The sequence below is a fragment of the Gorilla gorilla genome, chromosome 16, assembly GCF_029281585.2.
Source record: "Gorilla gorilla gorilla isolate KB3781 chromosome 16, NHGRI_mGorGor1-v2.1_pri, whole genome shotgun sequence".
In the NCBI taxonomy this organism is placed as follows: domain Eukaryota; kingdom Metazoa; phylum Chordata; class Mammalia; order Primates; family Hominidae; genus Gorilla; species Gorilla gorilla.
The window spans coordinates 46,207,526-46,235,403 of record NC_073240.2 but is presented as its reverse complement, the minus strand read 5'-3'; the positions used below and the strand labels follow the sequence as shown (position 1 = coordinate 46,235,403).

General features: G+C 40.3%; 1 protein-coding gene and 1 long non-coding RNA gene across 3 annotated transcripts in view; one reads left to right on the top strand and one right to left on the bottom strand.

The window, feature by feature from the left end:
- Positions 1-1,213: 1,213 nt before the first annotated feature.
- Positions 1,214-21,010, bottom strand: AFG2B (AFG2 AAA ATPase homolog B). 2 transcript variants are annotated; one of them, XM_019011351.3, is made up of 8 exons: positions 19,826-21,010; positions 17,430-17,615; positions 12,096-12,254; positions 7,861-8,070; positions 6,851-7,043; positions 5,230-5,360; positions 3,950-4,075; positions 1,214-1,593 (listed from the first exon to the last, which is right to left on the bottom strand). In XM_019011351.3, exons 1-8 carry the CDS (start codon positions 20,912-20,914, stop codon positions 1,426-1,428), a joined length of 2,262 nt encoding a protein of 753 aa, XP_018866896.2. In that variant the 5' UTR covers positions 20,915-21,010; the 3' UTR covers positions 1,214-1,425. The 2 variants fall into 2 exon arrangements, with proteins under 2 accessions (XP_018866896.2, XP_055219586.2); XM_055363611.2 differs by lacking the exons at positions 1,214-1,593; positions 3,950-4,075 and having other exon boundaries at positions 5,229-5,360; positions 6,821-7,043; positions 19,826-20,929.
- The window catches only part of LOC134757243 (uncharacterized), a 22,076-nt gene continuing 15,150 nt past the window's right edge, over positions 20,953-27,878 (top strand). Inside the window, exons 1-3 of the long non-coding RNA XR_010130980.1 lie at positions 20,953-21,403; positions 23,743-23,792; positions 26,254-26,414. This is a non-coding gene — a long non-coding RNA (uncharacterized lncRNA). The remainder of the gene's footprint in view (positions 21,404-23,742; positions 23,793-26,253; positions 26,415-27,878) is intronic.

Below are 27,878 nucleotides of genomic sequence, written 5' to 3'. Positions count from 1 at the left end.
TCTTTAATTATTCCCAATAGTCCTGGCTGCACTCAGAAATAGGAAACTTTCCAATAACTGCTTAACGTTTTATGACTTCATACATTTCATGCAGTAGTCTCTCATCGTACCCTCTACTTCTTTTGAAGCACTTCTGACCATTGTAATTAATTCACTGACAATTTGTCTGATGCCTGCCTTGTTCACTGGACGTTCCAGCACCCAACTTAGCACCTTGTGGGTGGAGAATGGCCTAGTAAGATGTTTACCAGATATTGTTAGGTGAGAAGAACAAGAGTTATGCCGTATCATTCCTTTCTGGTTTTAAAAATTATCTATACATGCATGAAGGACTGGAAGGTTAAACACTAAAGGATTTTTTTATGTTTCTGTATTTTCTAGTATTCTAAATTATTCTGTAATAAATGAAAATAAAAATGTACATGTAACCTGTCTCTTTAAAAACTTTTAACTGCTTACAACTACAAAAGGAAAAATAGCAGTATAGTGGAGAAACCAGACAATACTGCAAACAAATGACCAAAATTAACATCATCAAGAACGTACAGATGTCATGTGCCTTCAGCTGTGATACTCTGAGAATACAATGCCCCTATGTAGTGCTCGAATGGTAATACATAACCTGAATCTACCATGATAAAACATCAACTACAAGTCCAGGAATGAACTGCTCAATAAAATAATTGGTCTATACTCTTCAAAAATGTCAGGGTCAAGAAAGATTGAGAAACGGTTTCAAGTTAAGAGGCTAAAGAGACATGGTGACTAAATGAAATATGTGATCCTAGACTGGATCCTGTAATGGGGAAAATTACCATATAGGACATTATTGTGACCATACATGAAATTCACTGGATGACAGATTAAAATACTGTGTCAGTATTAAATTTCCTGAATTTGGTCATATAATAACCTTATTTGTAACAAATACACACTCAAGTATTAAGGGGGGAAAGGGACATTATGTATATAATCTATTCTCAAACCACTCAAAAAAAAAATGTGTGTATGTGTATATGTACAAGGGGTGGGGAAGACAGAGAAAGCAAATGTGGCAAAATGTTAAAGATTAGTGAATCTGGGTTTGAACACATAAAAATTCTTTGTACTATTTTTGCAACTTTTCTGTAAGTATGAAATTATTTCAGGGTTTAATAAAAAAGCAATCACCCAAAACCAACCACCCCTTACAACAAAATCAACACACACACACTTTCTTCCTAAATTACAGTATTTTATTTAATATGCCTTTTAAAAATAAATGAGCCTTAGCTTATCAGGCACAAGTTTTTTTTGTTTTGTTTTGTTTTATTTATTTACTTACAGGAAATATAAACACAAATTCTAAAAGTGTGAAGTTGCAAATGACAGGCAAGTTCACATTTCAATTAATGTGAACAACTGAACAAGAGTTTAAGGTGATTTTTAAATACCTTCCAAGTTAGAAAATCCTTCTTTCTTAAATAAGTTTTCATATAAAGGCAAGTCCTTGCGACTTAACGACGGTTTTACAGTCTTAAGTGATTTTAGAAAGTGCTCTTGTTTCACCGTAGTTGCGTCTAGTCCATTTTCTTGCAGAGCCAGCAAAGCAGCCTATTAAGAGACAAGCAATAGAAAACAATTTCTTTTCTTTTGCTTTTTTTTCTTTGAGATGGAGTTTCGCTCTTATTGCCCAGGCTGGAGTGCAGTGGCACGATCTGGACTCACTGCAACCCCCGTCTTCTGGTTTCAAGCAATTCTCCTGCTTCAGCCTCCCAAGTAGCTGGGATTACAGGAGGCTGCCACCACGCCCAGCTAATTTTTGTATTTTTAGTAGAGACAGGGTTTCACCATGTTGGCCGGGCTCATCTTGAACTCCTGACCTCATGATCCACCTGCTTCAGCCTCCCAAAGTGCTGGGATTACAGGCGTGAGCCACAGTGCCTGGCCTCTTTTCTTTTTTTTTTAACAATATATGGTAATACTTTAAACTCTGAATGGAAAATCTCAGCCTCACTTTATAGGATTCTAATTTTCATGTCACTAAAAACATTATGCTAAAAAGTTAAATAAGGTGATTAGAAATCCACTTTGTAGACCATAACCTCTTTTACATTAATGGGAAAAAAGAAAGCCTTAAATGGGAAGAAAGAAAAGGCAAGTTGCAGATTAATATATATTTTATGAACCCATATGTATTTTTAAAGATGAGAGAATATCTTCCTGATCGTTAAGTAGGGAAGAGTCTTGAGCCAGCACTGATTATAAAGGAATAGATCAAACACATACCCTATGACCCAGCAATTCTCCTTGTAGCTAACTATGTTTACAAATAGACATAAATAGACACAGGAACTAAGAGACATGTACAAGGCTGTTCACAGCAGCATAACTCATAATAGCAAAAAAGTAGAAACCCAGATATTCCAAAATAAAAGAATGGATAAACAAATGTAGAATATTCATATACTAGAATATTATAAACTATGCTACACACAAAACTATGGATAAATTTCTTTTTGGGTTAAAGAACCAGACAGAAAATAACATATGCCACATGCTTCCATTCATATAAAGTTCAAAAGCAGACAAAACTAATCCCCACTGTTGTTAGTCAGGAGAGTGGTTCCCTTTTGTTTTGTTTTGTTTTGGGGGGGGGGGGGGGGGACAGAGTCTTGCTCTGTCACCCAGGCAGAAGTACAGTGACACAATCATGGCTCACTACAGCCTTGACCTCCAGGCTCAAGTGATCCTCCCACCTCAGCCTCCTGAGTAGCCGGGACAATTTTTAAAAAGTTTTTGTAGAGACAGGGTCTCCCCATGTTGCCCAGGCTGGTCTCAACTCCTGGGCTCAGATGATCCTCCTGCCTTGGCCCCAACAAAATGCTGGGATTACAGGCATGAGTCACTAAGCCCAGCCAATAGTTCTCTTTTGGAAGAAGGTAGGTGACAGAGGTTGGGAAAGGGCCCAAAGGAAGATTCTGGGGTGTTGATAATGTTCTATTTCTTGACATAAGTAGTGATTATAAAAATGTGATCACTTTAATTCAATGAACTGTACCCTTATGATCCGTGCATTTTTCTGAATGTTATATTTAGTAAAAGTTTACGAAAAAGGGTATCTTAGAGTGGTTTACAAGGACCCGTGTGTCCTGGCCATTGTCTACTCCTTCAGCTTTTTTTTTTCCTAAGAGACAGAGTCTCACTCTGTCACCCAGGCTGGAGTGCAATGGCACGATCTCATCTTACTGCAAACTTCACTTCCCAGGCTCAAGCAATCCTCCCATCTCCCCCTCCCAAGTAGCTGGGACTACTAGTTCCCCACGTAGCTGGGACTAACACCACATTCGACTAATTTTTTATTTTTTCTAGAGATGGGGTCTCACTGTATTACCCAGGCTGATCTTAAACTCCTGGGCTAAAGCAATCCTCTCGCCTTGGCCTCCCAAAATGCTGGGATCACAGGCGCAAGCCACCACGCCTAGCCCACTTCTTTCGCTTTATTTCTTGCCATTCTCCACTCTAAGATTCAATAATGTCACACCATCTCTTATCTTCAATCCTTTGCACATTTTATTCTCTCCACCTCAAACATTCCCCCTTCCCTTCTTAGCTGGCTAACTCCCGATTTGTCCTTCCAATTTCAGTTTATACATCTCCTTTCTCAGAAAGCCTTCTCTGATGTGCCAAATCTGGGCTGGTGTCTTTCCTAGGTGCTCCCACAGTACCCTCTACTTCCGCAACTCACTACATATTTTCAATTGCCAACTCAGCATTAAGATTTGCCTCTCTGCACCACCCTCCTCACCACCCCACACTTACAATAAGCTGTGTGAGGGATGGGGCCACATCTGTCTGTTTCACATCACATGGTACCACACAGGCTTTTAGTAAATACTGCTGAGTGAATGAAGATTTGAAAAGATGCAGAAATGTTTTGAACCACAAATTTCTTCACTAATTAACTTACTTCTGTGCAGAGGTGTCTAAGATCAGCTCCAGAAAAAAAACAGGTTTCTGCTGCTAGGTTTTCTAAGGAGACATCAGGCCCTATTGGCATGGTTTTTGTACAGACTTTTAAAATAGAAAGCCTGCCCTGGAACAAAATAAAAAACAGTATTTTAAATCTTATAACATTTATGTTTGACACAATGATTTATTAAAATATTTTTAGCTTGAGTTTTCTTTCACATTACCGAGAAAATATATATAGGGGTTAGAAAGACTAAGTCATCAATGGCTTATATGACAATGGTAAAAATAACGACATCATAAAAAACTTATGAATCTTTTTTTTTTTTTTTTTTTTGAGATGGAGTCTCGCTCTGTCACCCAGGCTGGAGTACACTGGCACGATCTTGGCTCACTACAACCTCCACCTCCCAGGTTCAAGTGATTCTCCTGTCTCAGCCTCCCAAGTAGCTGGGATTACAGGTGCCTGCCACCACATCCAGCTAATTTTTGTATTTTTAGTAGAGATGGGGTTTCACCATGTTGGCCAGGATAGTCTCGAACTCCTGACCTCCGGTGATCTACCCGCTTGGCCTCCCAAAGTGCTGGGATTACAGATGTGAGCCACCACGCCCGGCTAAATCTCTCTTGGGTACAAATAATACTATCAGACATGGCTTAAGAAGCAAATGCATGAATTATCAGATACAACTTAAAGGTATAATAGATATTAAATTTTATTTTTCTATCCCTTCAAAACTTGATAAAAGCCCAAGGAACAAAAAAATTCACTCTGTGCCTTTCACCCTCCCTGTCAGTGGCTCTGGATGTTAACGACAAAAAATGTACTGGTTGACCATGATACACTGCATAATCTCTGTAATTTCAGATTTTTGCACCGTACTTTAAGGACAACAAATTTACTGGTTGACCACGATACACTGCATAATCTCTGTAATTTCAGATTTCTGCACTGTATGATAAGGATGCTGACTCAATCTTCAAAGCCCTTTTAACACTTTAGGATTCCTCCACTCTAGTTGCAAAATAATGCTGAGTAGACTCAGTATTTAGAGTCTGCCACAACACAAAAAATAACCACCATATATTTAGGCTTATGTTTCTCTGTGAACAAGATCAGAGTATCCAACAAACGCAGATCAAAATTATGATGTCATGAAAGGCCACCAGGCAAGGAAGAAGGTGGAACCCAGGGTAAGTAAAACACCATGGACACCTATATCCAAGTTGGAATTCAATTCTGCTGAGCTCACACAGAGTAAATGTGTAAATGACTACCTTGTGATCTGGAGGTGGGATATAGATGATCTTATCTAATCTTCCAGGTCGTAACAAAGCAGTATCTAACACATCAGGTCTATTTGTTGCTGCAACAATCATGACACTTCGGTTAAAAACTTCTTGAAACTCTGAGGGCAAACACACAACACAAAGTAATGTCAATCAGTTGTTAATAAGTTTTCTAAAAATTATAAATCAGAAGGTCTATTTAAATTCAAATAGGGATATCCTTTTCTTGGGACCAGAATGCTTACATCCGCTTTCCAGACCAGCTTCTTGATATCAAGATATCCCAGCAACAAATCATTCATCGAAGAGCTACTTTGTGTGCATGGCTAAGGGAGTAGCTAAGAGACATTCTCCATATGAGAACCTATGAAAAGCCTTATCCCAAAGGGGAGAACACTCATCTGGTGACTTGAGTGCACCTGAGCCTCCAATGAAGGCTTACACCTTAAACAGGCTACTTAAAAAGACAGATACATATGACCAACCGGTGGAGATACATGGCTACAGAAAGTCTTGACTCTCATATCCCTAAAGAGGAAGATTTACTTGACCTTTTATTTTTCTTTGAAATGACAATCTAAGTTGCAGGTACGCAAATCCTGGATAAAGAAATGTCTAAAAGCAGACAGAGAAAGGCTTTACATATACTAAGCATTCAAAATCATTTGTTGAATAATCAGGCAGCTCTCCAGTGACGTAATCCCTCAAAGTACAAAGTTCCCTATATTTGCAAGTATTTTAGCAGATGCTGGGTGAATACCTGTCAGATGCTATAGAAGAAATTCCTGCATTTTGAAATGATTTGATTAGATAACCTCATGGATACCTCCTAATTCTAGTGTGACATATTCCTAAGGAGTGTATGCAACAATTCCATATGACAATTTTTAAAATAGGAAAAGAATGAGAACGAGAGAGGAATAAAAGAAAAAGTATCAGGGACAACTTAAGGATACCAAACTCATCTGGAGAAGAGACTCAGAAAGAGGGAGGGGACTTCCAAAGGCCATTTTAATTCATTAAAACCAAAGAAACTCATTCCTCAAGAAAACTGGAAATGTTCCATTACTAAGACTATTGGAAATAATAATCTCCTTTGTTTTTCATTCATTCATTCATTCATTCGTTCATTCAGATATGGTGCTATGTTGGCCAGGCTAGTCTCAAACTCCTGGCCTCAAGCAACCCTTCTGTCTTGGCCTCCCAAAGTGCTGGGATTACAGGCGTGTGCCACTGTGCCCAGCCTACACAAACATTTTTAGAAAGAAATGAATACTGGTTTTTAGGACATGCAAACAAGAATAAACTGCCTTCTCTATTAGCAATAAGTAAAATTATATTTCTCATTCTTAGGAAAAATAAAATTCACATTCTTATATTTAAGATAATTTATTGTAAAATGTACCTCACCTTTCCTAGCCAAATCACAATTTTTATTAGCTCTAAAAGTCCTAACAAAGTCAAACTGAAATTATATAAATCCTTCTATGAGATGAATTCAGCATAGGCAAAGTTATAGCATATATGCATTATATTTAATGTTGGCCTGGATTTTAGGTGCATTCTGGCTAATAAATACCTCTTCATTTTTTCAGCTCCTTGTATTTACCCTGTTGACTTGATTTACTTCCTCTTCTCTCTATTGTCTTAAGTCCAACACCATCTAATTCATTCAGGAGAACAGAAAGAACTCGTTCTTGAACATCACATCCTGTCTTGCTGGCTGAGCGAGCTCCCAAGATTGAATCAATTTCATCCAAAAACAAAATTGCTGGAGTGCTTGCTCTTGCTTGTCGAAATATCTTTTGTTAGGAAAAAAATATTAAAAAGCTATATGTTATACATTAGTCATGTGATATTACTATTTATAATCCTGTTTTTGTTTTTGTTTTTGTTTTTGTTTTGAGACAGTCTTGCTCTGTTGCTCAGTTTGGAGTGTAGTGATGCGATTTCAGCTCACTGCAACTTCTGCCTCCCAGGCTCAAGCAATTCTTGTGCCTCAGTCTCTCGAGTAGCTGAGATTATAGGATGCGCTACCACATCCACTTAATTTTTTTGCATTTTTAGTAGAGACGGGGTTTTGCCATGTTGGCCAGGCTGGTCTTGAACTCCTGGCCTAAAGTTATTCACCCGCCTTGGCCTCCCAAAGTGCTGGGATTACATGCATAAGCCACCATGCCTGGCCACTATTTATAATTTTTAAAATAGATATAAAAAAGATTCTGAATGTCTATGAATTGGGGAATGAGTAAATAAAACAAGAAACAATGGAGAATTATGTAAGAGTTAAAAACCATATTTTCAAAGAATACTATAAATTTCAAAAGTAGTAATATTAAGTTTAAAAAAGCAGGATAAAGCTATAGATAGATAAAACCTACCCTTGATTTTATTTAAAACAGAAAAAAAGACAAAGGAAATTCACCAAAATGTTAACAGTAGGTAGGAGGATTATGAAGGATTTCATATTTACACTTTCCTATATTTTCTAAATTTTTCAATAAACGTATAAATTTTTTAACTGGAAAAAACACTAGTAATATTTTTAAAAAGGTTTGTCCATAAGAAATGAAATAAAAATTCAAAAGTAAATTTAAACATATGGGGAAATAAACAAACCTGAGACAACACTTTTTCTGAATCTCCAACAAACGGTGAAAACAGATCAGCTCCACTCACTGAAACAAAAGAGCAGTGACAGCTTGTGGCCAGGGCCCTCACCAGAGTGGTTTTAGCACATCCAGGGGGCCCATAGAGAAGAACTCCCTTTGGTTGTGTCAGGCCCATTCTAACAAATTCCCAAGGGAATTTCAGAGGCCACTCAATGCTCTGAAAGTACACAAAAAGAGAAGAGTTGTTTTAGTATAATAATAAAATGTCAAATCATCCAGTAAATTCATTTCTTCATTTAACAATTCTCAGCCTCCTATTATGAGCTGGAAACAGTCCATTCTCCACACTGCAGAGATCTTATCATTTGAGTCAGGTGATACCACTTCCTGTTTAAAATCCTTCAATGATTTACTATTAGAACTAGAATAAAATCCAAATCCAAACTCCTTACTCACCACAGCTGACAAGGCCTTATATAATCTGACTGTCTCCTAAACACTTAGTTTGTTCCCATCTCAGAGCCTCTCCTTGCTTTTCTCTCTGCCTGAACGTTCCCCAAGATCTTCGTGTGGCTATCCCTCATCACTCAGGTCTCAGTGCAGGTGTCAAATCCTTGGAGTGGTCTTTCCTAACCACCTGGTTAAAGCAGAACCCCCTCCTCCTACTCACTCTCTATGCTACTGCCCATCCTTTACTTTTAAAGCACGTATTCACTATTATTATTTTTCCACGTTGGGTTTGTCATTCTGCTCTGCTAGAACGTAAGCAAAGCTCACCTCAAAATCCCCAGCAGCTAGAATGACACCTACCCAAAGGAGGCACTCAGTAACAGTAAACCGAATAATGAATGAGTCCTCATTACCTTTAAGGTAAATGGTTTTTAACCACTTTAATCATTATTTTACAGATGCAAAAAAACTCGGGCTTAAAAAAAGTTAAGTAATTTGCCTAGGTCTTACTGCTAATGAGGTGGCAGAACCAATACTGACCCCAGACAACGTAATTCAAGACCACCAGCAAGGAGCAACGGTGTTGAAGTGGAGGTAGGAGTCAGATCACAACAGGCCTTGAAAGCTTTAGTCTGCACTGAGGAAGCAGTATGGAGAATGGACTGGAAGGAAATTAAACTAAAGGCAGGGAGACCAGCTACAAGTTTCTTGCAATGATTCAGCCTACAAAAATAATAAGGCTGGAGTGTCACAAGCAGTGAAGATGGTGTGGAAGGGATGGATATTTGAAACATAAAACAGAATTGTACTTTACATAGGGACAAAGTTCTGATGCTATGCCTTTAGAAGACAGATTTCTGACTTAGGGGATGGGGTGGCTGGCTGTATTAACCGAGGTAGGGAATCCAAGTGTGGGGGCAGAGCTGACTAGCTGAACTTTGTACATGCTGAGTTTGACATCCCCAGGGTTATCCAGTAGGCAGGCAGTGAAGTAGTTCTGATGATCAGAAGAAATGTCTACTCTAGATATACAGATTTCTGAGTCAACAGTTTTCAGGGATGCTGTGGACATCAAGATCATCATAAAATCACCCACAGCTCCAACAAGAGGAGGACTCTGGGAGCCTCTTGAGCACTAACATTTAAGGGAGGGGAGAAGGTGGCCAGAAAGGCAGAAAAGCTTAATGTCTCAAAGCTAAGGAAACAGAGTGCTTCCAACAGGAAGGTGTGGCTAATTTCTCTCATGCATCTTGTGAAGATTAAATGAGACAATGCATAAAAAATATTGGCGCATATTATAAATGCTCTTATCCATGGACTCAAAAATTCTAGGGTTCACTGGAGATAGATCTCCTGGTTAAGATGAATAAATTATAATTATTACTTATATATCAGTCTGTTATGTGTGTGGTTAGAGAAACCTAGTTCATTAGGGCAGGATCACATGTAGGCGAATTGGCAAAATCAATTTCTGAAACTGTAACGCAGGTGAGAGGATGTGAAGAGTTGCGTCCCACAGCTTCCACTGTGAAATCCACTATCAGGTAGCCATGTTGTTCATTTCAATTTTGTGCTTTTACCAGTCCCTGTACTGTGTCCATTTAACGTCTTTTAGATCAGAGATCCAGGCAAACTAAGGCCTTCCAACTTTATTTGGTACAGCCCAAACTAAGAATAGTTTTTACATTTGTAAATGCTTGAAAAAAAATCAAAAGAATATTTTCTGACATGTGAAAATTATATAATTTCAGTGTCCATAATTTTATCAGAATACAATTACTAATTTACATATGGTCTACAGCTGCTTTGGTATTACAATGGCAGAGGTGAGTGGTTATGACAGAGACTGTGGATCACAAAGCTTAAAACATTTACTATGTGGCTCTCTCTACAGAAAATCTGTTGACCCCCGTTTTAGATTATAATTTTTTTTTTTTTTGAGACGGAGTCTCACTCTGTCCCAGGCTAGAGTGCAGTGGTGCAACCTCAACTCACTGCAACCTCAGCCTCTTAGGTTGAAGCGATTCTCCTGCCTCAGCCTTCCAAGTAGTTGGGATTACAGGCTTGCGCCACCACACCTGGTTGATTTTTGTATTTTTAGTAGAGACAGGGTTTCACCATGTTAGCCAGGCTGGTCTTGAACTCCTGACCTCGTGATCCTCCTGCCTCGGCCTCCCAAAGTGCTGGGATTACTGGTGTGAGCCACCACGCCCGGCCTATAAATTGTTTTTGTTTTTTTGAGATGGAGTTTCACTTTTGTTGCCCAAGCTGGAGTACAATGGCGTGGTCTTGGCTCACTGCAACCTCCACCTCCCAGGTTCAAGCGATTCTCCTGCCTCAGCCTCCTGAGTAGCTGGGATTACAGGCATGCGCCACCACGCCTGGCTAATTTTTTGCATTTTTAGTAGAAATGGGGTTTCTCCATGTCAGCCAGGTTGGTTTCTAATTCCTGACCTCAGGTGATCTGCCTGCCTCGGCCTCCCAAAGTGCTGGGAGTACAGGTGTAAGCCACCATGCCCAGTCAAAATTGTTTTCTAATTTGTTTTTAAAGACACAGGATCTCGCTCTGTTGCCCAAGCTGCAATCATAGCTCACTGCGGCCTCGATCTCCTGGGTCTCCTGGGGTCAAGCCTCAAGTGATCCTCCTGAGTAGCTAGGACCATAAGCACGTGCTACCACACCTGGCTAATTAAAAAAATTTTTTTGTAGGCCAGGCATGGTGGCTCATGACTATAATCCCACCACTTTAGGAGGCCGAGTTGGAGGACTGTTTAAGCCCAGGAGTTCAAGGCCAGCTTGAGTAGCACAGTGGGACTCTATCTCTACAAAAAATTTAAAAATTAGCCAGGCGTGGTGGTATGCACCTGTAGTCCCAGCTACTTGGTGGGGCACTGAGGCAGAAGGACTGCTTGAGCCCAGGAGTTCAAGGGTGCAGTGAGCTGTGTTTGCGACACAATACTCCAGCCTGGGTGTCAGAGCAACCATGTGTCAAAATAATTTTTTTAATAGAGATGGGGAGTCTTACTTTGTTGCCCAGTCTGGTCTTGAACTCTTGGCCTCAAGAGATCCTCCTGTCTCGGCCTTCTAAAGTGCTAAGACTATAGGTTATACACTTTTTCCCCCCCGACATGGTTTCTCTGTTGCCCAGGCTGTCGTGCAGTGGTGGGATCTTGGCTCACTGCAACCTCTGCCTCCTGGGTTCAAGTGATTCTCCTGCCTCAGCCTTCCGAGTAGCTGGGATTATGGGCACCTGCCAGCATGCCCAGCTAATTTTTGTATTTTTAGTAGAGACGGGGTTTCACCATGTTGGCCAGGCTGGTCTTGAACTCCTGACCTCAGGTGATCCACCCACCTCAACCTCCTAAAATGCTGAGATTATAGATATGAGCCACTGCGCCCAGCCTTAGATTATAAACTTATTTTTTTTTTAAATAGCGACAAGGGCTTGCTATGTTGCCCAGGCTGGTTTTGAACTCCTGAACTCAAGCAATCCTCCTCCCTTGGTCTCCCAAAGTGCTAGGATTACAGACATAAGCCACCACACCCAGCCTTAGGTTATAAACTCTTTAAAGCAAAAACAAAGAGAGGGTCGAGGTGGGAAATTATAAAAACCAGTTTAGACATCCACAGAAGTCCAATTAAATAAGGACTGAAAAGCAATCATTGGATTTAGATGTTAGGATCACATTAGTGATAGGAGCAAGAGCAGTTTCAGCGCAGTATGTTGTCATCATAAATGCACAGAATGTTAATCTGTAATATCCTATGGATTAAGTAGATTATCTGTCTTACCTGTTTTAACTTCAGTTTTACATCTTCAAGGCCACCAATCTCCTCCCAGTCAACAGGCTTGATATCCATTAATCCAATGACGCTTCGAAACGATGAGGGCTGAATATTTTTAAAAGCTTCAAGGAAGTCTATTTCATCAATCACAGGATTGTCCTGGTTCTGAAGAAATACACCCAAAAAAGCAAAATCAAACCAAAAATTAGGTTGGTCTTTTTTTATAGCACAATTTGTTTTTTTAAAATCTTCTTTTGGATTTGTAAAGTTATTTTGTTATCATTATAAAAACAATTTATAGGCCGGGCGCGGTGGCTCACGCCTGTAATCCCAACACTTTGGGAGGCCGAGGCGGGTGGATCACGAGGTCAGGAGATCGAGACCATCCTGGCTAACACGGTGAAACCCCGTCTCTACTAAAAATACAAAAAATTAGCCGGGCGAGGTGGCGGGCGCCTGTAGTCCCAGCTACTCGGGAGGCTGAGGCAGGAGAATGGCGTGAACCCCGGGGGGCGGAGCCTGCAGTGAGCCGAGATCGCGCCACTGCACTCCAACCTGGGCGACAGCGAGACTCCGTCTCAAAACAAAAAAAAAAAAAAAAAAAAAAACAATTTATATACATAGTACAAAGAATTAAATGTCTCCCTGCCAATTCCCGCCAGTAATTCTTCCCCGAAAGATGTCAAGAGTTTGTGTATTTTTCCAGTACGTTACGATAGTAAGCATACATATATCCTTTTAAACAGATACACAAATGGAACCATACTATATCAGCCTGTACTTTTCTTCTTTCACCTATCTTAGAGATCTTTTCATGTCAACTAATACAGTTCTACGTCATTCTTTTTGACAATTCCATAATACACTACTGAATTTACCCGAACTACACCTTTCTGACAAACATTAGGTCATCCCCAGTCTTTAGATATTAAAAACAAAGCCGCAACTGAAAAAGTCTTTGTGCTCATGTTCAAGTATTTGTTTATTTTGAGACAGGGTCTCACTCTGTTACCCAGGCTGGAATGCAGTGATGTTATCATAGCTCACTGCAGTCTCCCAGGCTCAAGTAATCCTTGCACCTCACCCTCCGGAGTAGCTAGAACTACAGGTATGTGCCACCAGCCTGGCTAATTAAAAATAATTTTTTTTTTTTTTTTTTTGTAGAGATGCGGTCTCCCTATGTCGCCCAGGCTGGTCTGGAACTCATGGGCTCGAGCAATCCTCCCACCTCAGCCTCCCAAAGTGCTGGGATTACAGGCATGAGCCACCATGTTCAAACTCATGTTCAAGTATTTTATGTAATAATTTCCTCAAAGTAGAATTACTGGATTTACAAGTACATACATATACAATTTTGACAGCTATTACCAAATTGTCCTCTAAGGAAGCTGCAATAATTTATTCTTCTCCGATAATATGAAGCTGTGTTCTCTCCACACCTCTCCAATACGGACATTACCAAACTCTTTTTTCCTTTTTTTTGGCGGGGTCTCGCTCTGTCACCCAGGTTGGAGTGCAGTGCTGTGATCTTGGCTCCCTGCAGCCTCCGCCTCCTGGGTTCAAGTCATTCTCGTGCCTCAGCCTACCGAGTAGCTGGGATTTACACGCATGCGCCACCACACCTGGCTAATTTTTGTATTTTTAGCAGAGACGGGGTTTCCCCATGTTGGCCAGGCTGGTCTTGAACTCCTGACTTCAACTGACCCACCCATCTCAGCCTCCCAAAGTGCTGGGATTATAAGTGTGAGCCACCGCACCTGGCCCATTTCCAAACTCTTAAATGTCTGCCAATATGACAGGAAGAACCGGTACTCATTCATTACTGTGTTAACTAAATTTCTTCAATTCAAAATGAAGTAGAGGGAATATTGGAATTTAAAAAATCGCCTGTCTTGCAATCATGATAGTAAAGGCTGTTATGAGCAAGAATTGGATGCTATGTTGAGGGGAGTAAAAGTTTATTCACTTATGAGACAGGGTCTTGCTCTGCTGCCCAGGCTGGAGTGCAGTGCCATTGAGGCAACAGCTCATTGAGCCTCGAACACCTGGGCTCAAGTGATCATTCTATCTCAGCCTCCTGAGCAGCTGGGACTACAGGTGTAAGCCACTGTGCCCAGCCTGAAAGTTTGATGAGGAGCAGGATATCTCAAAGTGTCTCCCCACAGATTTCTCATTAGTGGCAAAGGGAAAAATAGCAGTTCCACAGTGGAGAAACTGCGCACTGCCTGAACTAGTTGATAAAAGTTAGCATCACCAATGAGGAACCAATGTACACTCTGTGCCTCTACATGTGAGGCTCTAAGGACACAACACTATACATGACCATACTGTGGTGACATATGGGAACATTTCTGTTCTTAGGAAATAGACATTAAAATGTTAAGGGATAAAGTGTCATGATATATGCAACCCATTCTCTCAAATAGTCCAAAATAAATAAATACTATGTGCATATAAATACATATATATGGAGATGACAGAGAGAGAGAGAAGAGGAGAGGGAGCAAGGAGAGCAAAAGAGAATGATAAAGCTTATTTGGCAAAAAGTTAAAAATTGGTGAATTTGGATAAAGGGTTTAGTGGAAGTTCTTTGTAACTATCTTGCAACTTTCCTATAAGTTTTAATTATTTCAAAATAAAGACAATAATTTTAGAAGAAATCAAGGCTGAAGATCTTTCATGTTTATTGTCATTCCTTTTATTGTCAACTACCTGTTCATACCCCATCACCCATTTTCTCTTGGACTGTTGGTCTTTTCTTACTGATTTGTAAGACTTGTTCGTTCCCTATCAAGGAAATTGGACTAAAAGTATTTTTCCTAGTCTGACTACTTTATAGTATTGTTTTGCCACCCTCAAATGGTCAACTCAGCAAATAATCTCTTTTTTGGCTATTAAGGTTTATGTTATGCCTAGAAAAGTCATCTTCACTCTCAGGTTATATTTTGGAGACTCTTTACATTCTCCTTGATCATTCTAGTGAAACACATTTTTTTTGTTAAAGTCCTGAAAATTTTATTAAAAATATCTGTACTGTATTTATTAAAGTATTTGCCCTCTTATATCCAATTCTAAACATCTAGTTGTCCACAAATTCCCGTTTTCAAAAACAAACTGTCTTTTCCTATTTGTAAACTGATGTTAAGTGAATCTGTATGTATAGAGCTATTCTGTAAAGTATTCTCCCAAAAGTGTTAACAATTGTCATCTCTGGAAAGTGAGATTTCAGGTAGGCAGTTCTTTATAATTTTCTATCTTCATTTCTCATGAATAACCCTATTATATACTTTTAAAAAAAAGCCTTTTTAACTGGCTGATATTATGTTAGGTGTCTGATGTCCAAATATTAACTAATCTTTAGGTAACACGAACTAATATTTGAAAATCTCATTTATAGTTCAAGATCATGTGTGTACACATTATTTTACTTGATTCTTTGGGCTTATACATTCTTTCCCCTCTGTGTGTGTCTGAGTGTTAAACTACAGTTCTAATCCTTTAATAGGAATACTTCACAAAAAGTTTAACAAAGTGTAAGGTATCCCTTATCTGCCCTGGTACAGGTAGAGGTAGCAGCAGCCCCTCAGCTGGTGGGGGAAAGAATAAAAGATGGAGCCAGTACCTTCCCAGTTGTCTGTCCCTTCATGCTTTTTGCCTTTCTTCCTTCCACTTTCCCTGGGTTGTTTCTGAACTCAGCCATCACCTGTGGTAACTACACCTGAGCAGGCCCCTCCTGAAGTAGCAGTGGGCTCCACCCTGGGACGACAGCAGCTGACTGGTCCACCTAAGTCAGAGGTGCTTATGGTCAAACCTGGAACTTCAAAGCAGAGGAAATCCTGAATGTAAATCTCCCTTCCCATCTCCTGCTTACTTATTTTCTCCCTCAAAAGACATCTATTCTCACATCTTTACACACAGAACTTTAAAACTTCAAGTAGTTTTGGTCTAAACCTACAAGATGAAGACTTAAAAGATCACTAGAAGATCACATAACTCCTCCCCACCTTCGGTGTAACTGTAGAAATAAAGGAAAGGAAGTGAGGCAAGGTATAAATTATTTAGGTAAAAAGGTTTTTCAAAATTTAGGATAATAAATCATTCTTTTGCAATTTAAGATGAAAAGACAATTTTGATGTTACAAATGAGATTGAAAACTCTGTTTCAGAATCCTTAGCCTGCTGAAATCAGTTTTTTCCTGAATGGGTTTAAGGATTCAGGACTATTTATTATATACAAAATACTGGATTTTCCAACCAACAATGTTGAAAAGTATTATATTTAATCTAATATCTTAAATATTGTTAGGAAATAGTCATGAATTACAGACCTGCAGATCAAGGACAAATTTAAATACAATTCCAAGTGCCCAATCTTCTCCTAGGTTAGGAAAGCTTATTTCTCCCACTAGATACTTATTAATAACAAAGGGAAAAACGGTATCTTGACAATGGAGAAATCTCACAGACACCACCTTAACCAAGAAATCAAAGTTAACTTCACCAGTGATAGAACAGAAACATATCATGTGCTGCCTAACAGATGCAATGAAAAAGACACAGGATCATTTCTATTATATTCCTGCCCAAAATGCAAAACCTGAATTGAATCATGAAGAAACATTAGTCAAACCCAAACTGACGAATATTCTACAGAATAACTGACTCTTAAAAAGTTCTGATTTCATACAAGAAAGCCTGAAGTATGATTCTAGATTAAGGCCTATTTAGGTTAAGTACAAGTATTGTGTCTGTGTTAATTTTCTCAGCTTCATCATCGTACTGTGGTTAAAGTCCTTGTTTTTCAGAAATATACACTTAACGTTTTCGAGGGTAAAGGGGCATCATGGATGTAGTATATGCTCAAATATTTCATTATATATATGTATATATATAAGGAAATACACATGAAGAGAGAATGATAAAGCAAATGTGGCAAATGTTACATTTGGAGAATCTAGGAGAAGGGTATATGGAAACTCTTTGTACTATTTTTGTAACTTCTAAGTCTGAAATTGCCTCAAAATAAAAAAATTCAAATTAAAAAAACTCTTTGATTCTTCTGGGGCCACACTATTTCTTGGCTGCTCTGGGCTTCAGCACTAGGGAGTTACTATAAGAGTAGGGAACAAATTCACTCAGTAGACCCAGAGGACTCAGCCCTTTATCCCCACCCTCAATCATATACTATTTATATAGAGTTGAGATGTAAAATGTATAAGCAACAGCTGTGGAAGCTATCAAATGTTCTAAGGAAAATGTACTCACCACTTTTTTTTAACCCCCAAATTAATCTGTTACAATAATAGATTAACATAGATGTTCATAAATTAACACTTCTTACCTTCTCACTATGAAGGAGGGCATGCATGGCAGCCTCCCTACAGAGTGCTGTCAGGTCGGCACCAACATAGCCAACTGTCATTTCTGCAAGAAGGCCCAAATCAACATGACTGGAGATGGGCATCTTTGAGGTAATCACTTGCAGAATTTCCTTTCTTTGTTTAAGTGTGGGAGTCCCAATGACCACCTATATGCAAAGCAAAAAAAAAAAAAAAAAAAAAGAAGAAGAAGTATAAAGTTTAAAATATATTATTTTTAAAGTTGATCTCATGGATGGAGGTAGACAGCAGAATGATAGCAACCAGACACTGGGAAGGGTTGGGGGTGAGGGGATGAAGAGAGGTTGGCTCATGGGTACAAACATACAGTTAGGTAGAAGGAATACGTGTAATGTTTGATAGCGTAGTAGGGTGACTATAGTTAACAATAATTTCTCGTATATTTCAAAATAGCTACTAGAGAGAATCTGAAATATTCCCAACACTCAGATAAGAAATGATAAATGTTTGAGGTGATGGATATCCTAAGCACCCTGATTTGATAATTACAAATTGTATGCATGTACCAAAATATCACATGTACCCCAAAACATGCACAATTATGTATCAATAAAAATAGATCAATTAAAAAAGAATTACTTCCAAAAAAAATTTTATATATGTGTATACATATATATAATATATATTATATAATATATATAATATATATTATATATAATATATTATATATAATATATATAATATATAATATATATATTATATATATAATATATATAATATATATTATATATAATATATATTATATATAATATATAATATATATTATATAATATATATAATATATATAATATATAATATATAATATATATAATATATAATATATAAAATATATATTATATATAATATATATTATATATATTATATATATAATATATATAATATATATATTATATATATAATATATATAATATATATAATATATATATATAATATATATTATATATAATATATATATTATATATTATATATTATATATATTATATAATATATAATATTATATATATTATATTATATTATATATAATATATATATGTTTTGTTTTTTTTTTGAGACACAGTTTCACTCTGCTGCCCAGTCTGGAGTGCAGGGGGCACCATCTCAGCTCACTGCAACCTCCACCTCCTGGTTCAAGTGATTCTGGTGCCTCAGCCTCCAGAGTAGCTGGAACTACAGGCATGTGCCACCATGCCCGGCTTATTTTTTGTATTTTTAGCAGAGACGGGGTTTCACCATCTTGGCCAGGCTGGTCTCGAACTTCTGACCTCAGGTGATCCACCCACCTCAGCCTCCCAAAGTGCTGAGATTGCAGGCGTGAGCCACCGCGCCCGGCCAAAATAATAATATGTTTTTTATCCTGACAAACATGTACGACAATTTAGTGAACCATTTTGGAACTAGTACTGTGCAGTTTACGTATACTTTAGATTCTGAATATACAAAAATCCTAATATTCCAGAGGGGTAACACTGGCTAGAAAGTTGCACAATGAAAATTCTATGTCATTTAACAAGTTTTTATTATTCTTAAGAACACACAAAGTTCTAGAAGCCAGGTATAGATAGCTAGGTCCCTGCCATTGAGGACACAGGTACTAGATAGTGCAAGGAAGAAATCCACTCAAGTCCTGAACTAACTAAGCTGAAAGTGTGTAATTATCATTTCTCTTTTGAATCCTATCACAAAATAGAAATATCAGTCACTAAATTTCAAACTATTCTTTAGAATTCAAGTCAATTTAGGACCAAAGCTTAAAATAGGACAGCTCTGAATATTCAACCTCCCTGACAACTCAGGGAGCAGTTGTGGGTATCTCCTCAATTGTGGAATAGGATGCTGGTGTTATGACAAGGAATGAATAAATCCAGAAGAGTTAATGCCTGCTTCCATTTAGTTCTTCCCCACCTTCTCCCTTTTTATTTCAACACACTTACTTCTTGAGGCTATCCTTCTTCTTTAAATTCTCATTGCAAAAAATGAGTTTAACACGCTTGTAGGTGACCAAAATTCTCTTAAGAATTAACATTACTGATTATAGGACCTGCACAACAAAATTAATCTGTAATGGACACCTCGCTTCCCAAAACAATTAGACTAGGGGAAACAGGTCCTGACTCTCAGATCCTGACTCACAGGTCCTCACAATTTGACTCTGGGAAAATACAGGTCCTGACTCATAGATCATATATGGGCAGAGAACGTGTTCTCTGCATTGCAAAGAGCCCCACTCCAACCTCACCGATGCTCAAACCTAAGAGGCAAACGCCTCCGGGGCAGCCAACTGGCGCCAGAAGCGGCCGAGGTTCCACCGACAGTGGGCAAACCCGCCAAGCCCATTCACCTCTCGGTCAAATCTCCCGGGTCTACGCAGCGCTGGGTCTAGAGCGTCCGGCTGGTTAGTGGCTCCCACAACCACGACCTCGCGGTCCCCACTGGCGCCGTCCAGCAGCGTCAACACCTGGGCCACTACGCGGCTCTCGGGTGCTCGACCGCCCCGCCGCGGACACAAGGCGTCCATCTCGTCCAGGAAGAGGAGGCTGGGTCCGCGGCTGGCCAGTTCCCGGGCGCGCTGGAAGACCCGCCGCACGTTCTCCTCGGTCTCCCCAGGCCGGGAACCCTGCAGCGCCGGGGCGCTGACTGCCAGCAGCTCCGCGCCCGCCTCGCGCGCCACGGCCCGCACCAGCTGGGTCTTGCCCACTCCGGGGGGACCCGCCAGGAGCACCCCGCGAGGCACCGCTAAGCCCAGCGCGGCCAGGGCGCGGGGATAGCGGAGCGGGAGGCGGAGGAGCTCCCGCAGCGAGTCGGCCGCCTCCGAAAGACCTCCCAGGGGCACCTCGGGCTGCGGCTGGGCTTCCGACGGAGGCTCCCCGCCAAGGCTGACGCGGGTACGAGGGGTGACCAGCCCAGCGGGATCGGGACTGGGCGTCCCGCCGACGATGTGCAAGGCAGCCACCGGGCCAGGAGTGCCTGGCGGAGCAACCACCACGTGGCCCAGGGAGATCGGTCGGTTTCTCAGCAGCTCCTGCGCCGCCTCCAGCACCGCGGCTGTATTCCGGGCACCGGGCGCGCCTGCCTGCTCTCGCAACACCGGCCACACGGCGACGCGCCGCAGGGGCGGACAGGGCACTAGGAGGAGGCGATTCAGGCTGAGACTCCTGCGGGATCTCGACGCCCCGACCGCCGCCCCGGGGCTCGCGCACAGCGGGTCCAGCTGCACAAAGCCGTCCGTTCCGTCCCGCCGAGGCCAGGCAGTGCAGAGGCAGGAGCCGCCGTCGGGTAGCGAGATCTTCACTGCCGAGCCCAAGCGCGCGCCCAGGGCGTGGAGGGCGGCCGGGCCCAGGCGGCAGCGCTGGGTGCCCCGGTCTCTAGCGTCTAAGGGTAGCAGCTTTAAGAGCGGCCCTTCAGAGAAGGGATCCGAGTCCGGAGCCATTGCACACAGATGAACCAGGCAGACGAAACCAGATTAGGAAACCCACCCGGCCCACAAAAAGCGGAACACCGAGCTCGCAGGCCGGAAGCAGATTGCGCGCATGCGCTAGGGAAGACTGCGTTGCTAGCAGCTGAGTGAAGGCCGAAAGGGCCAATGGAAACGTTAGACGACGCCCGGGCCTCTGGGTAGAGCGTTGGTGTCTGCTTTCGTGAAATCGAGTTGCCTACCCCAGAGCTTTCCCGAGACGGTCTTCGTTACAGGTGTCTGGGAGGCGGCTTAAGCTCACTTCACTAGGTCATTAAGCATGTACTTTGGTGGTTACATATATCTTGGAAGTCACCGGCTTTACATTCTGTTTTCCTGGCCTTCGAACTGGAGCATCAGTACTACCGCCGTTGGAATAGCAACCTGGAGACTGCTATTTTGTGAAGAAACTCCAACTATCCCCATGGGCACAGAATTTTGGGTGCTCTGGTGCAAATGTCTCAGGTGACTTGGCGTAGCTGAGAATACAGCCTTGGGACCTTCGATAATCGGGGTTGCAATCTGGGAGGTCCAGGCACAACCCTTCCTATGGGAAAGTACCAGCATAGTAAGAGGGAAGCACACGGTGGCACTTAAAATCCCTTGTAGAGGGGAAAGAAGGAAAACTAGGCTACCTGATGGATTTGTAGCACACCAACAGTACATTTGTTCTGATTTCTGATATTCTTTTGAATATTCTTTGGCAACAAGTTAATCACTAAAGTTCATGCGATCAATGCTTACTGTCTAATTGGGACACAACAGTATTAAGTCCTGTATTAGAGGCGATACCTATCTACATTATTAAGACAACTGCCTATTTTTTTTCCAGCTGCTTTCTGCCTTTCCCTTTCGCACAGGGAATTCCTTTTTATCAGCTGGAATACATTTTCTATCCCTCTTAATTGCCGTTAAAAAAGAACTACAGATATTCAAAGACAAGAAGATATACCTTGTTTTTATTTGACTTACATCTTCCTACCTCTATTTTCCCCACTTTCACTGCAACCCAAATTTGTGAGTTGACAAAACTGATATTTTAGAGTGCTTAAGTTGCTGGGAAGTTTTTTTTTTTCTATCTATGCAAATAATCAATTACAGACTGTGTAGTAATATCTTATCAATGGGAAGTACTGTCAGATCTGGGATCTTAAGACACATGCCAGTTCCTGATCTCATTCTGTCCAAACTTCATGGCAGACATGACAGACTTCTTGACTTGACAGTAACTTACCTGGTCTCAGCTGTACTTTTCTGCTTAAATCGATTCTGGAACAATTTAGGGATCAGAAAATAGCAGGAGGAGGTCTTGAAATGGGTAAGTCACCCATTACTTCCTGTTTTCTTTTTTCCTCTTAATCCCATTGGCTTCAGTTCTTTTTGGTTTTGGGACTTTTAAATAACAGCTTTGCATTTTTTGAAATAAAAAAAAAGCCATCGTTTTTACCGACCCCTAAAGGTGTGAATTACATGCCTATCAAGTTATTTTATCAGAAGCCTGTACCTCATCGAGTTCCTTCTATTCAGTTCCAAGAAGCTTTAAGGATCTGGGAGAGGGAAAGAAGACTTACTGAGGACATGATAACTGTCTTAAATATGTAAAGGGATCTCATGTAAAAGAGTTAGTAGATTTACTTATATTTACAGTGCAGAAATGGCCAAGAAGTAAAGGTTTAATGGAGTGGAATAACCAAAGCCAAAATAGGTAGCCAATAAAGTTAAATCGGCCTCAAAGTTTTCTGAATTGGTTTAAAACAGAGGCACAAACTATGCTATTAGGAATATGATGAGAAGGAAACTACAGGTTGCTTTTGGTTGGTCTAAGAGGTTGATTTTATACAAGGTCAAACAAGAACCCTCTGACCTTATAGAATCTATATGCACAGGAAATATTATTTCACTTCACTCTTTCTCTAAAAGATCCAGTCTTTACCATAGGTTGCAAACAAAAGCAACAAGGAATTCTGTTACTGGGCCTTCAGCTCTTATCCACTCACTCTGAGCAAAACTATAAATGTCTTTCCCAATCATCCAGTAAAATCCATTCTGTCCCTTTAGGTCTAACCATTTGCAACACTATGATTTCAGCCATCTGAACATCCATATTTATCATGCCATTCAATGACATAATCTCCTTGTGATAAACCATTCTTTTTATTTTTAAAATTTTATTTATTTTTTAGACAGTCTTGCTCTGTCACCCAGTCTTGAGTGCAATGGCAGGATCTCAGCTCACTGCAACATCTGTTTCCCAAGTTCAAGCAATTCTCCTGCCTCAGGCTCCCAAGTAGCTGGGATTACAGGTGCCTACCACCACGCCTGGCTAACTTTTGGATTTTTAGTAGAGATAGGGTTTTACCCTGTTGGCCAGGCTGGTCTCGAACTCCAGGCCTCAAGTGATCCACCTGCCTCAGCCTCCCAAAGTGCTGAGATTACAGGCATGAGCCACTGCACCTGGCCTCCTTGTGGTAAACCATTCTAATGGGAGTTGTGTGGCTCTTTTGCTTAGTTGTTTTTAATCTGACCAGAAATTTGTTAATTCTATGAATTGAAGAACATCAATTAAAGCACTAGAATTGAACCACTAGAGGGAGTCCAGAACCAACTAAGCCCGAAGGCTACAGGATTGTTAGGACATTGGTGTTCTCAACTGTGGTTTCCACTCAATTTTCCCAGGATTCACACCTGGGTGTATGAAGCCATCTGTTGTCTCTATATATTATCTGGCTTAGTCTGTTCAGGCTGCTGTAACAAAATACGACGAACGAGGTAGCTTACAAATGACAGCAATTTATTTTTTACAGTTCTGGAGGCTGGGAAGTCAAAGACAAGGCACTGGCAGATTCCATGACTGGTAAGGGCCCCCTGTCTAGAGACAGCTCATTGTACCTGCACATGGTGGAAGGGACTAGCTAGCTCCCTCATGTTTCTTTTATAAGCACACTAATCCCATTCATGAGGGCTCCACTCTCGTGACCTAATCACCTCCCAAAAGGCCCTGACTCCTACTACCATCATCTCAAGGGTTAAAATTTCAACAAATGAATTTTGTGGAGGACACAAACACTGAGACCCTAGCAGTAACTGACTTATTTTCACATAATTTTTCACAAGCCTCAAGCTGTGTAAAACTCAGTTTCTAAGTTAAAATTTAATTTTTGTGTTAAGTATAAAAATGAGACTGTTCCTAAATCCAAAATTTAGTGGTAGGTCAAAATCCAAAGCGATGGAATTCATCTTGCTATAGCCTAGAAACATTTCTAGCTTTAAATTGTTTCAAATAGCTTTGCCAAACAAAATCTTTTGTGAGATTTTCCCGAAAAGGTACATGTAACAAATGGTTTCTCTTTATGTCCTTTGTTACATTCAAGGTTACAATCTGTCTAATTTTTAATTAACTATAAAAATTCTTAATTAACTGTAAGTCTATAATTCAAAAGAAATAATTGGAATCTGTTTCTTTAGGATAATGATCATGCAATATTTTTGTCCCTTCAGCATATTATATATGTATATAAAAATATATTCCTGTATATGAAAAAAATCTAAAGAAAATGGTTAAACCAGTAGCATGAGTCATCTGTAGATTAAATAATGTTAATCTTTCCGGCATTTCCATTTTTGTGTTATGTTCACCCTAATATATTTGAACATTAGCAATGACTATGAGTTGTAATAGATGAATAGAGATTTGTTTAGCCACCCTTGAAAAAGCATGATTTGCAAACACTTTCATCTCAACATGCTCATGTAGATGTAGTAAGTGACTTATTTCCATGGATAGCTAATATGCAGAACCTGTGTTCATAAAGTATGTAATGAAAATCCCCCTAAATGGGACATTGTTAAAATTGTTCTTTAGAATCTTCCATCTTTACTTTTTATCTTGTAGCCAGGTTAGAATTAGTCTTTAGAGTAATTCTAGATATAGAATAAGTTATAGAATCAGAAGAAGGAGGATGAAAATATTTGCTGGATTTCAAATGACCTGCAGACTGTAGTTCATAGAACATCATTCTGAAAGTCCGTTCTTGCACATTTTCAGGAAATTGCTTGATTGATCATTTTTTAGAAGTTAATGTTAAGGTAATTTTTCCCTATGATGTTGGTTCACACTTTTCAACTTACAAACATAATAATTATATATTTATTAAAACAAATATTTATTGAACACCTACTTCTTGCTAGTTACTATACCAGAGGCTGAGTATTTGGTGGCAAACAACAACAATAAAAACACTGTAATCCTTGCCTTCATGAAGCTTATAGTCTACTGGGAAGTCAAACATTGAAGAAGTAAACAAGTGAATAAATCTGATAATTAAAGGTGATGAAAATTGCTTTGAAAGAAATAAACGGAAAAGGGCTACTTTAAACAGGTATTAAGGATAGGAAAAACAAAACAAATTGTTTTTCCTACTCTCATACACCACTCAGCCACTCAACACAGCACTTCTGACACCAGGTGTTGGTTGGGGAGTTCCCCACATATCAAGCAAATTCTCCCACAGATACCACCTGGGTGTCCTCTAATTCAATTCAATGCTGAGACTATCTACCTGGAGATAGCATCAGACTCCACAGGTTCAGGGCCCAGTCCCTCAAGACTGCCCCCCGCTTCAGATGCCAATCACAAGTTCCAGATTGTGACTTGTGCTTCTGACCAGGGACGGTCTGTAAATTGGGCTTCCCATGACCCCCTTCTTAGGTTCTATTTACTAGGATGGCTCATGGAACTCAGGAAAACACATTACTTACATTTACTGGCTTATTAATAAAGGATGTAATAAGGATACAGATGAACAGCCAGGGGATACAAAGGGTGAGATCTGGAAGGGTCCTGAGTACAGAAGCTTCTGTCCCCATGGAGTTGGTATGTACCACATTCCAGGCACATGCATGTGTGTTTGCCAACCTGGAAGCTCTCTGAACCCCATAGTTAAGGGATTTTTATGGGGCCTTCATCACGTAGGCATGATCAATTATTAACTCAATTTCCAGCCTCCGTCCCTCTCTGGAGAATGGAGGTAGGGGCTGAAAGCTCCAAGTTTATGATCATGGTTGGGCTTTCCGGTGACCAGCCCTCATCTAGGAGCCGGGCAAGAATTGCCTTGGTAGAACAAAAGACTGCTCCTATCACTCAGGAAAGTCCACGGGATTTAAGAGCTCCATGTCAGGAACGAGAGTGAAGACCAAACATTAGAACCAAAGATTCTCCTAGCACCCCTGTAACTCAGGAAATTACAAGGGTGTTGGGAGCTCTAGGCCAGAGACTAGAGGCAGAGACCATATATATATTTCTTATTTCACAACAGGAAAGGAGAGAAGGTCTCTGAGGAAGTGACATTCCAGCTGAGACGTGAAGGATAAGTAGAAACCAAGCAGAAGAATTGGAAGAGGAAAGGGAAGAGGGAAAAGCCTGTGCCAATGCCCTGAGATTGGAATATGCTTTTTGTGTTTAAGAAATTAACAGAAGGTCAGTATTATCTTTACCATACTTTTGGCTTTTTTTTTTTTTTTTTTTGAGACGGAGTCTCACCCTGTTGCCCAGGCTGGAGTGCAGTGGCGTGATCTCGGCTCACTACAACCTCTGCCTCCTGGGTTCAAGTGATTCTCCTGCCTCAGCCTCCCGAGTAGCTGGGATTACAGGCACAATGCTGCCACGCCCAGCTAATTTTTGTATTTTTAGTAGGAACGGGGTTTCTCCATGTTGGCCAGGATGGTCTCGATCTCCTGACCTCATGATCCGCCCACCTCAGCCTCCCAAAGTATTGGGATTACAGGTGTGAGCCACTGTGCCCAGCCCAAATACTGTATCTTAAGACTGACTATACCATACCTTTGGAAACTGTGTGCTGCCAGCTTATCTAAACATTCATCTACTCTTTTCTATTTCTACCATCAATAGGAATTTTTATTACTTTTATTGGATCATTGCGAAAATGTCCTAATTAAACACCATCCCTCCAATCTCTCCCTAAATTGTAACTATATTAAACCAGCCAAGAAAAATCTCTTATACTTTGACTGGTTTGAGGACTATATCTGAGTTATATTAAATCTGAGAATTTAGTTTATCTAAATGAATTATAGAGCTTTCAAACTTGTCTAAGCATTGACCCAGTATTGTGTAAGATCAGATCTTGGGGACTGAGCCAGAGAGAAGACCAGGCTCCAGGAACAAGGAAGATACTGTCCAGAAATGGTTTATTCATAGCAACTTCAAGGCAAGTTTATCAACTTTCCTCGATCGCTTTCCCTCCTCCAAGATAAGTATTCCTGCTCTGAGTTTCCTTGATACCCTGTGCGTACCTCTTAGAGCAGTTATCGTATTGTGTTTTAGTTGTGGTATCCTTGTCTTTCTAAACCCTTTAAGGACAGAAAATGAGTCTTGCTCTTCTCCAGGTGCTCTGTACTTACCACAGTACCTAAAGGATTTAAGTGTAAAATCAAGATATGTTGAATGAATGAATGAGTAGCAGCAAGGCTGGATTGGTAAAATGGGACTTAGTCGTGGAAAGCCTTGAATGCCATTTTTTTTATTCATTCTGTACCAGGAAATGTGCAGTAAATGGGAGGGAATGACATCCAGAGCACTATAGTACAATGGTGGACAGGGCAGAGTTAATGGTATTCTCTCCTCCAAGTAAACGCTTTACTCCAGGACGTTCATTTATAAATCCTTAATGCAAATTTAACTTCCCTCCAGGAAGATGTATTTCACATCTTTAGTTCAAATTGCTCTTGTCTTAATCTGAGGTCCTGTAGCACTGTCCATACATTTATGCATCTAGTTGCATTCTGTTTGTATTGCTAGACAATTGTTTAAAGTGACTTTGTATTATTTTTCCAGTGAGATCTTTAAGTGATTTGGGAATTTGTAACTCTTTTTTCTAATCTTTTATAATTTTTGCTCCCCATCCCAGTGTTGAGCAAAATG

What these genes read in the sequence shown, in the direction of transcription:
- AFG2B (XM_019011351.3), bottom strand. Translation starts at nt 20,914, where the DNA reads ATGGCTCCGGACTCGGATCCCTTCTCTGAAGGGCCGCTCTTAAAGCTG. An exon ending in CCCTCCTTCATAGTGAGAAG is followed by an intron (nt 12,255 to 17,429) that starts GTAAGAAGTGTT and finishes GTATTTCTTCAG; the next exon opens with AACCAGGACAATCCTGTGAT. An exon ending in TTAGACACCTCTGCACAGAA is followed by an intron (nt 1,594 to 3,949) that starts GTAAGTTAATTA and finishes GTCTCTTAATAG; the next exon opens with GCTGCTTTGCTGGCTCTGCA.